General features: G+C 36.5%; 1 protein-coding gene across 4 annotated transcripts in view; it reads right to left on the reverse strand.

The window, feature by feature from the left end:
* Positions 1-12,184, reverse strand: part of TBCK (TBC1 domain containing kinase) — a 232,024-nt gene that overhangs the window by 165,606 nt on the left and 54,234 nt on the right. For all 4 annotated transcript variants that reach the window (XM_060012853.1, XM_060012854.1, XM_060012856.1 and 1 more), the window contains one exon: positions 876-936. In XM_060012853.1, the coding sequence (XP_059868836.1) occupies positions 876-936 (61 nt within the window). The remainder of the gene's footprint in view (positions 1-875; positions 937-12,184) is intronic.

Consider the following 12,184-nt stretch of genomic DNA (forward strand, 5'->3'; position numbering starts at 1 on the left):
GGAGGGTGGTGGTGGTGGTGTGATGAATTGGGGGATTGGGATTGACATGTATACACTGATGGGTATAAAATGGATGACTAATAAGAACCTGCTGTATAAAAAAATAAATTAAATAAAATTTAATAAAAAGTATAAGTTCTAATCTGTAGACAATATTTATAGATCTCTAAGACTCCTTAACAGCTATATTATCAATCTTTGACATTAAAGAGGTAAATATTATAAAATTTTATTTACAATTCATTATCATTTAATATTTACTAATATTATTCTATACAAATCCTTATTTGTAGACCCTATTAACCTGGACACCAATCTGTCACTCTTTTACACAAAGTGCTCTATCACTGTTTTTCTCTCCTTTTTTACCACACGTGCTTAAATTATTCCACTCTAAAGTGGATTACACAAATTTTTATAAATGTGAATGACAAATATTTGCATTATATACATGTAAAGTACATGAGCTTGTTGTAAGGAAAAATAAACATTCTTCCTCAGTCATTATTCACACAATTCACCAAGTAGAAAGCTGAAAAGTTACAATACATTGCCTGAAGGCAACTGCGACAGTGAAGTACAATTTTATAATCTCATATTTTGATTTCACAAGTTAGTTTACTTGGCTAGATCATGCTAAGATTATATCCATGTACATTATAATTCCTTAGTCAATGAGGAAAGCTGTCCTATAATACTTCAAAGGCACTTCTTAAACTGTCCTGTTAATGCTTACCACTGATATTAGAAAATTAAAGAAAGTGAGGATATTTCAGTGTATCCACTATTTTGAAGAACACGTTCTCAATATGCATAACTACTGTCACTAAAGATTATATTTATAGTTGAAAGATAATGAATTGTGAGACACTTACCCAGTGTAAGCAAAAATTTTAGCCTTTCAGAAATATCCAAACTCTGAAATAGTTTTCTTCCCTAAATAAAATGAGAAAAGAAATTCTTGTTAACATTTACATCATTCTTCACAGGGGGGTCTTGTTTTTTCAGCGCTGAAAATGATTTTATCAGTTACCTCTATTTCTCTTCAGAGGTTTTATTAGATTTTTTGAGTTGGCTCCACTAAAGAAAAATCACTGGTGATGTAACATTTTTTTAAATGTTGCATAATATTTAACACTTAAGCATTTCATATATCTAAGGATCATTACATTTTAGTTTGATCTCAAGCATTCTTCATTTTTGAGACCTACATATACCTGGTGGTCTAGAGGAACTCCAGGAGTCTTATTTCATTAAAAGACCAAGATGCCATATTACCCTTTCATCTACCCAATTAATTCTTACTTATATAGCATGATCCAGGTAGTCTGTTATCTCCATTAAGAAACATTCCATGACACTCCTTCCTCTTCCCAAAGTGACTTAAGACGACCATTTTTGTGTTCCCATAGCACCTGGTATAATTCTTTATAAGACACATACATTGTATTTTAGTTGTTTCCTTAATAGTTGGCTTCAGGGGGCTCCTTGGAATGGAGTCTTAAATCAAACACTTACAACTTTAACTAATGATCATGTGTTGAGCGACTACCGAGTGCCAAGTTGGACTTTCTACCACCAATTATACAACTTGGGCAAATTACTTAACCACCTTAAGCCTCACTTTTCTCATTTATAAATTGGAATGTTAACTATACATGCCACACAGGGTACAGTGAAGGTTATATGATGTATAAAAAAGTGCTTAGCATTTTCTGAATAAAGAAAATGCTTCATAAATGTTGGCTATTATTATGTTTCTCTAATTATTAACAAATTAAACATATATGATCATTTAAATAGACTTAGAAGGAAAAGGCTTAAGAAGATAGCTTGGTCTTTAGAGAAAAAGAGGCTCTGATTTTCTGTTTTTTTGTTTTTTTAATACAGAGGAAAAAAATCTCTTGAAGACTTATGAAATTAGAACTACAGGTGGAGAGATCATTGAAAACAAGTTGCCATTCCTCTCTCTCTTCTCAATCACTTACACTACTATCAACATTAATCTTGTAGACCTAAAGGCCAGATACTATAAAACTCGTAGAGGAAAACACAGGCAGAACACTCTCTGACATAAATCGAAGCAAGATCCTTTTTTGATCCACCTCCTAGAGTAATGAAAATAAAAACAAAAATAAACAAATGGGACCTAATTAAACTTAAAAGCTTTTGCACAGCAAAGGAAACCATAAACAAAACGAAAAGACAACCCACAGAATGGGAAAAAGTATTTGCAAATGAAGCAACTGACAAGGGATTAATCTCCAAAATATACAAACAGCTCATGCAGCTCAATAACAAAACAAACAAACAAAAAAACCCAATCAAAATAATGGGCAGAAGATCTAAACAGACATTTATCCAAAGAAGACATACAGATGGCCAAAAAGCACATGAAAAAATGTTCAACATCACTAATTATTAGAAAAGTACAAATCAAAACTACAATGAGGGATCACCTCACACTAGTTAGAATGGTCACCATCAAAAAAATCTACAAACAATAAATGCTGGAGAGGGTGTGGAGAAGAGGGATTCCTTCTACACTGCTGGTAGGAATATAAATTGGTACAGCTTCTATGGAGAACAGTATGGAGGTTTCTTAAAAAAAAACTAAACTAAGAGCTACCATATGATCCAGCAATCCTACTTCTGGGCATATACTCTGAGAAAACCATAATTCGCAAAGATACATGCACCCCAATGTTCATTTGCAGCACTATTTACAATAGCCAGGACATGGAAGCAACCTAAATGTCCATTGACAGAGGAATGAATAAAGAAGATGTGGTACATATACACAATGAAATATCACTCAGCCATGAAACAGAACAAAATAATGCCATCTGCAGCAACAATGGATGGACATAGAAATTGCCCTACTGAGTGATGTAAGTCAGACAGAGAAGGACAAATATCATATGATATTGCTTATATGTGGAATCTAAACTAATAGTACAAATGAACTTATCTACAAAACAGAAATAGAGTCACAGATGTAGAAAACAATCTTAGGGTTACCAGGGGGAAAGGGATAAATTGGGAGATTGGGATTGACATATACACACTATAATATATAAAATAGATAACTAATAAGGACCTACTGTATAGCACAGGGAACTCTACACAATACTCTGTAACGACCTAAAAAAAAGAATCTAAAGAAGAGTTGATATATGTATAAATGATTCACTTTGCTGTACACCTGAAACTAACACAACATTGTAAACAACTATACTCCAATAAAAATTTTTAAAAAAGAACCACCTTAAAAAATTAACTGATTTCAGGGCTTCCCTGGTGGCGCAGTGGTTTAGAGTCCGCCTGCCGATGCAGGGGACACAGGTTCGTGCCCCGGTCTGGAAAGATCCCACATGTCGCGGAGCGGCTAGGCCCCTGAGCCATGGCCACTGAGCCTGCATGTCCGGAGCCTGTACTCCGCAACGGGAGAGGCCGCAACAGTGAGAGGCCCACGTACCGCAAAAAAAAAATAATAATAATAATTGATTTCAGTTTACTTAAAAACTTTAAATGGTCTTCCATACCTTACATAACTAAGTATAAATCTCTCAATACAGCATTCAAAGTCTCCTAGGATATGGCTCCAAAATAACTTTTCAGTTTAAATGCTTACTATTTATCTATCCTGTGATGAAAACACATACACACACACACACACACGAAGCAGTTAAATTTGATTACTTGCAATACAGTGAACACACTCTACTATTCAGACTCATGTTATTTCTCTACTACTAATTTTTTCTTCGTGTCTATCAAAATTCTGTATAGTCATCCCTCACTATCCAGGGGGGACTGGTTCCAGGACCTACTTGGATACCAAAATCCACTGATGCTCAAGTCCTTTATTTAAAGTGGCATAGTATTTGCATATAACCTACACACATCCTCCCTTATACTTTAAATCATTTCTAGATTACTTATAATACCTAATACAATGCAAATGCTATGTAAATAGTTATAAATAAAATGTAAATGCTATGTAAACAGTACTGTTGCATGGCAAATTTAAGTTTTGCTTTTTGGAACTTTCTGGAATTTTTTTTCAAATATTTTCAATCCATGGTTGGTTGAATCCGTAGATGCAGAATCCACAAATACAGAGGGCCAACTATACCTTTGTTTAATTCTTACTCCCAACTGTTAGTTTTGTGACTTAAAGAATTCAAAATCCTTTCTCTCAGCACTTTGATGGCACTGTCCCACTGTTTTCTTGCACTCACACTGCTAAGAAGTTTAATACCAATCTAATTGTTATTCTTTGTAGGTAATATGTCTTTTCTCTGGCACATTTTAAGATTTTCTCAACACTGATAAAGACATCAGAGCTTAGTAAAGGCAGCTTAGCACGTTGGTTAAGGGTACATAAAGCTTTGGACACAGATTGATGGACACAAATCGGCTGAATTAGTTACTACTATGTAACTAGGACAGGTTGTTTAACCTCTCTGTACCTCAATTTCCTAATCTGTAAAGATAGTAATTAGATAAACTTTATAAGTACTGGAAAGAGATTGAGATAATAGATGTAAATATGTTAGAAAAGTACCTGGCTCTTACGAAGTGCTCAATAAACGTTACTCACTATTTCATCATTAGTCATCTCCTAAAAGTTTAGTATAAGATTTCTAGCTATTTGTTGTTGTTGTTGTTGTTTGTATGTTGTGATTTTTTTTCTTTTGCCTTGCAAGGTAATTAGTATGTTCTTTCAAATTGAGAACTTTACTCTCTACTTTTGATACTACTATACAATATTAGAACATCTTGTCTGTCTTTTAAAATTTCTTTTATATTTTCAATCTTTTTATCTATTTGTGTCATATCCTGGGAGATTAACTCAGTGTTCAGTGTGTCCAGTTTCCTATGATCCATTTATTTAGTTCTTTATTTTAATAATTACATATTTTTTTCTTAAAACTCTTAGCTGATTCTTTTCAGTAAATGTTCTTGATTCCTAGTTTCTGTAATTGTTTCATAAATTGAATTGTTTCCTTTATCTCTTAAAGAACACATACATTTATTATAAAGTCCTTTCTATTTGTATTAAAATGTAAACTCTATTCGTTGTAGAGGCCAAATTTAGATGCTTGGTGTTTCTTAGATATGTACTCATTTTTTAATACAGAATTCTCCTATACATGTTTTGGACTATGGAAACTTCTGGGTGACAGAGCAGCTGTACTGACTTTCTGGTAATATGGCAAGATCTTCCTAGCAAAGTGCTATAGCTTTTCGTCTATTTCCTTAAAATTTCTAACCTGCCAAAAGTTCCCTTTGTTAATTGTTGGTGTGTTATCAATTAATAGCTTAATGTTTTGTATCAAATCTAAAGGTTTGATGAGGTAGAAGATCTAATCCATCTTAAAACTGGACTCTAAACTTTGAGCACCACTTAAAATGTCATGAAAAAAAAATGTCATGAAGCCCCTATCATGGAATTAATATTTCCTTTCTTGGAATTCACACAGCTCTCTGTGTTTATCTTCAAAGTTAATGAATTTGCATTAAATTATAAACTCTTTGACAATGCACCTTAATCACAGTTTATTCCTACTTCATTGCTATACACACAGTAAAGATCCATCAACATTTGCTGAATCGAATTACTCATATGAGACATACATAGATCATTAGTAAAGAGTTTAAATATAAGTGATGGTAATAAAAAGGAAAAGCTACATACTTCACATTTACACTTATGTATACTTCACATTCCAATAAAATTCTTCATTTAGGCTATGATTTTAAACAAAAATGAGATTCACTATCATTTCATACCAACAAAAAGAAAGATGGTCTAGACAAAGGATAGCAAAGAATCAGAAAATCTGGCATTTTCCCTTAGAAAAAGCAGTGCCAATCTGTAAGCTACCATGTTTTTGTGAATATTTAAATATTAATAATAAAAGCTACCATTTATGGACTGTTTGCAAAGCAACACCCTATACTAAGTACTTTATATACGTTATTTCATATAATTTTTCCAACAGCTTTACAATATAGATACTATTATTATTTATGGAAGTAGAACCAAAGCCTTAAGAAGTTAGTTACCCTAAGTCATACAACTATATTTTGCTGCATTAGATTTCAAACCCCGTTCTCTCTGACTACAAAAGGCTGTCTCTTAACTATTATGCTTTACCTCCTCCACTGTTGAATTAGTTCTGAAAACACACAAAATGAAGAACATAATGTCATCCTAAATCTTAGATATGGTATAGATCAATGAGTTAATACTTCCAAAATACTTTAAAAATCTCTTGGAAGAGAGAGACCTTCAAGATGGCGGAGGAGTAAGACGTGGAGATCACCTTCCTCTCCACAAATATATCAGAAATACAACTACATGTGGAACAACTCCTACAGGACACCTACTGAATGCTGGCAGAAGACCTCAGACGTCCCTAAAGGCAAGAAACTTCCCAAGTACCTGGGTAGGGCAAAAGAAAAAAAGAAAAAACATAGACAAAAGAATAGGGACAGGACCTGCACCTCTGGGAGGGAGCTGTGAAGGAGGAAAGGTTTCCACACACTAGGAAGCCCCTTCACTGGCAGAGACAGGGGTGGCGGGGGGGAAGCTTTGGAGTCACAGAGGAGAGTGCAGCAACAGGGATGCAGAGGGAAAAGCAGAGAGATTCCGCACAGAGGATCGGTGCTGACCAGCACTCACCAGCCCGAGAGGCTTGTCTGCTCACCCGCCGGGACAGGTCGGGGCTAGGAGCTGAGGCTCAGGCTTCGGAGGTCAGATCCCCGGGAGAGGACTGGGGTTGGCTGCGTGAACACAACCTGAAGGGGGCTGGTGCACCACAGCTAGCCGGGAGGGAGTCCAGGAAAAAGTCTGGACCTGCCTAAGAGGCAAGAGACCATTGTTTTGGGGTGTGCAAGGAGAGGGGATTCAGAGCACCGCCTAAATAAGCTCCAGAGACGGGTGCAAGCCGCAGATATCAGTGCGGACACCAGAGATGGGCATGAAAAGTTAAGCATGTGTGCAAGCACAGGTCACTAGCCACACCTCCCATCCCAGGAGCCTGGGCAGCCCACCACTGCCAGGGTCCCATGATCCATGGACAACTTCCCCAGGAGAAGACACAGCGCACCTCAGGCTGTTGCAACATCACGCCAGCCTCTGCCACCTAAGGCTCCCCCCGCATCCCGTACCCCTCCCTTCCCCAGCCTGAGCGAGCCAGAGTCCCCTAATCAGCCCTTCCTTTAACCCTGTCGGGTCTGAGCAAAGAACAGATGCCCTCAGGCGACCTACACGCACAGGCAGGGCCAAATCCAAAGCTGAACCCCAGGATCTGTGAACAAAGAAGAGAAAGGGAAATCTCTCCCAGCAGCCTCAGGAGCAGCAGATTAAATCTCCAAAATCAACGTGATGTACCCTGCATCTGTGGAATACCTGAATGGACAATGAATCAACCCAAAATTGAGGAGGTGGACTTTGGGAGCAACGGTATATATATTTTTTTCCTTTTTCTCTTTTTGTGAGTGTGTATGTGTATGCTTCTCTCTGTCATTTCTTTGTCTGTATAGCTTTGCTTTTACCATTTGTCCGAGGGTTCTGTCTGTCCGTTTTTTGTTGTTGTTGTTTTTAGTATAGATTTTAGCACTTCTTATCACTGGTGGATTTGTTTTTTGGTTTGGTTGCTCTCTTCTTTCTTTTGTTTATTTTTCCTTTTTGAAATTACTTATTAATTTTTTTACTTTTAATAATTATTTATTTTAATTTTTTAACTTTATTTTATTCTTTCTTTAATTATTTCTTTTTTTCTCCCTTTACTTCTGAGCCTTGTAGCTGACAGGGTCTTGGTGCTCCAGCTGGGTATCAGGCCTATAGCTCTAAGGTGGGAGAGCCGAGTGCAGGATATTGATCCACCGGAGACCTACTGGCCCCACATAATATCAAATGGCAAAAGCTTTCCCAGAGATCTCCGTCTCAACGCTAAAACCCAGATCCACTCAATGACCAGCAAGTTACAGTGCTGGACACCCTATGACAAACAATTAGCAAGACAAGAAAACAACCCCACCCATTACCAGAGAGGCTACCTAAAATCATAAGGTCACAGACACCCCAAAACACACCACCAGACGTGGTCCTGCCCACAAGAAAGACAACATCCAGCCACATCCACCAGAACACAGGCACTAGTCCCCTCCACCAAGACGCCTACACAACCCACTAAACCAAACTTAGCCTCTGGGGACAGACACCAAAAATGATGGGAACTACGAACCTGCAGCCTGCAAAAAGGAGACCCCCAAGCACAGTAAGTTAAGCAAAATGAGAAGACAGAGAAACACACAGCAGATGAAGGAGCAAGGTAAAAACCTACCACACCAAACAAATGAAGAGGAAATAGGCAGGCTACCTGAAAAAGAATTCAGAGTAATGATAAAAAAAAGTGGATGCAAATCTTGGAAATAGAATGGAGAAAATACAAGAACCGTTTTACAAGGATCTAGAACTAAAGAGCAAACAAAAAATGATGAAGGACACAATAAATGAAATTAAAAATTCTCTAGAAGGAATCAATAGCAGAAAAACTGATGCAGAAGAATGGATAAGTGACCTGGAAGGTAAAAGAGTGCAAGTAACTACTGCAGAGCAGAATAAAGAAAAAAGAATGAAAAGAATTGAGGAGACTCTCAGAGACCTCTGTGATAACATTAAACACACCAATATTTGAATTATAGGGGTCCCAGAAGAAGAAGAGAAAAAGAAAGGGACTGGGAAAATACTTGAAGAGATTATAATAGAAAACTTCCCTAATATGGGAAAGGAAATAGTTAATCAAGTCCAGGAAGCACAGAGAGTCTCATACAGGAAAAATCCAAGGAGGAACATGTCAATACACATATCAATCAAACTATCAAAAGTTAAATACAAGGAAAAAATAATAAAAGCAGCAAAGGAAAAACAACAAATAACATACAAGGAAATCCCCATAAGGTTAACAGCTGATCTTTCAGCAGAAACTCTGCAAGCGAGAAGGGAGTGGCTGGACATATTTAAAGTGATGAAAGGGAAAAACCTACAACCAAGATTACTCTACCCAGCAAGGATCTCATTCAGATTCGATGGAGAAATTAAAACCTTTACAGACAAGCAAAAGCTAAGAGAATTCAGCACCACCAAACCAGCTTTACAACAAATGCTTAAGGAACTTCTCTAGGCAGGAAACACAAGTGAAGGAAAAGACCTACAATAACAAACCCAAAAGAGTTAAGAGAATGGTAATAGGAACATACATATTGATAATTACCTCAAATGTAAATGGATTAAATGCTCCAACCAAAAGACATACACTGGCTGAATGGATACAAAAACAAGACCCATGCATATGCAGTTTACAAGAGACCCACTTCAGACCTAGGGACACATACAGACTGAAAGTGAGGGGAAGGAAAAAGATATTCCATGCAAATGGAAATCAAAAGAAAGGTGGAGTAGCAATTCTCATATCAGACAAAATAGACTTTAAAACAAAGACAATTACAAGAGACAAAGAAGGACACTACATAATGATCAAGGGATCAATCAAAGAAGAAGATATAACAATTATAAATATTTATGCACCCAACATAGAAGCACCTCAGTACATAAGGCAAATGCTAACAGCCATAAAAGGGGAAATTGACAGTAACACAATCATAGTAGGGGACTTTAACACCCGACTTTCACCAGTGGGCAGAGCATTCAAAATGAAAATAAATAAGGAAACACAAGCTTTAAATGATACATTAAACAAGATGGACTTAATTGATATTTACAGGACATTCCATCTAAAACAGAATACACTTTCTTCTCAAGTGCTCATGGAACATTCTCCAGGATACATCATATCTTGGGTCACAAATCAAGCCTTGGTAAATTTAAGAAAATTGAAAGCGTATCAAGGGTCTTTTCTGACCACAACACTATGGGACTAGGTATCAATTACAGGAAAAAATCTGTAAAAAATACAAACACATGGAGGCTAAACAATACACTACTAAATAACCAAGAGATCACTGAAGAAATCAAAGAGGAAATCAAAAAATACCTAGAAACAAATGACAATGAAAAGACGATGACCCAAAACCTGTGGGATGCAGCAAAAGCAGTTCTAAGAGGGAAGTTTATAGCAAAGTTTAAGAAACAAGAAACATCTCAAATAAACAACCTAACCATATACCTAAAGCAATTAGAGAAAGAAGAACAAAAAAACCCCAAAGTTAGCAGAAGGAAAGAAATCGTAAAGATCAGATCAGAAATAAATGAAAATGAAATGAAGGAAAGGATAGCAAAGATCAATAAAACTAAAAGCTGGTTCCTTAAGAAGATAAACAAAATTGATAAACCATTAGCCAGACTCATCAAGAAAAAGATGGAGAAGACTCAAATCAACAGAATTAGAAATGAAAAAGGAGAAGTAACAACTGACACTGCAGAAATACAAAGGATCATGAGAGATTACTACAAGCAACTATATGCCAATAAAATGGACAACCTGGAAGAAATGGACACATTCTTAGAAAAGCACAGCCTTCCGAGACTAAACAGGGAAGAATAGAAAAAATAAACAGACCAATCACTAGCACTGAAATTGAGACTGTGATTAAAAATCTTCCAACAAACAAAAGCCCAGGACCAGATGGCTTCACAGGCGAATTCTATCAAACATTTAAAGAAGAGCTAACCCAACCTTCTCAAACTCTTCAAAAAAACTGCAGAGGAAGGAACACTCCCAAACTCATTCTACGAGGCCACCATCACCATGATACCAAAAACAGACAAAGATGTCACAAAGACAGAAAACTACAGGCCAATATCACTGATGAACATAGATGCAAAAATCCTCAACAAAATACTAGCAAACAGAATCCAGCAGCACATTAAAAGGATCATACACCATGATCAAGTAGGTTTCTTCCCAGGAATGCAAGGATTCTTCAGTACATGCAAATCAATCAATGTGATACACCATATTAAGAAATTGAAGGAGAAAAACCATATGATCATCTCAATAGATGCAGAAAAAGCTTTTGATAAAATTCAACATCCATTAATGATAAGAACCCTCCAGAAAGTAGGCAAAGAGGGAACTTACCTCCACATAATAAAGGCCATATATGACAAACCCACAGCCAACATTGTTCTAAATGGTGAAAAACTGAAAGCATTTCCACTAAGGTCAGGAAAAAGACAAGGTTGCCTACTTTCACCACTATTATTCATCATTGCTTTGGAAGTTTTATCCACAGCAATCAGAGAAGAAAAAGAAATAAAAAGAATCCAAATCGGAAAAGAAGAAGTAAAGCTGTCACTGTTTGCAGGTGACATGACACTATACACAGAGCGTCCTAAAGACTCTATCAGAAAACTGCTAGAGCAAATGAATGAATTTGGTAAAGTAGCAGGATACAAAATTAATGCACAGAAATCCCTTGCATTCTTAAACACTAATGATGAAATATCTGAAAGAGAAATTAAGGAAACACTCCCATTTACCACTGCAACAAAAAGAACAAAATACCTAGGAAAAAACCTACCTAAGGAGGCCAAAGACCTGTATGTAGAAAACTATAAACACTGATGAAAGAAATTAAAGATGATACAAACACATGGAGAGATATATCATGTTCTTGGATTGGAAGAATCAACATTGTGAAAATGGCTCTACTACCCAAAGCAATCTACAGATTCAATGCAATCCCTATGAAACTACCAATGGCATTTTTCACAGGACTAGAACAAAAAATTGCACAATTTGTATGCAAACACAAAAGACCCTGAATAGCCAAAGCAATCTTGAGAAAGGAAAACGGAGCTGGAGGAATCAGGCTCCTTGACTTCAGACCTTACTACAAAGTTACAGTAATCAAGACAGTATGGTACTGGCACAAAAACAGAAATATAGATCAATGGAACAGGATAGAAAGCCCAGCGACAAACCCACGCAAATATGGTTATGTTATTTTTGATAAAGGAGACAAGAATATACAATGGAGAAAAGACAGCCACTTCAATAAGTGGTGCTGGGAAGACTGGACAGCTACATGTCAAACAATGAAATTAGAACACTCCCTAACACCATACACAAAAATAAACTAAAAATAGATTAAAGACCTAAATGTAAGGCCAGACACTATAAGACTCTTAGAGGAAAACATAGGC

Source organism: Delphinus delphis, chromosome 5 (genome assembly GCF_949987515.2).
Source record: "Delphinus delphis chromosome 5, mDelDel1.2, whole genome shotgun sequence".
Classification (NCBI taxonomy): Eukaryota; Metazoa; Chordata; class Mammalia; order Artiodactyla; family Delphinidae; genus Delphinus; species Delphinus delphis.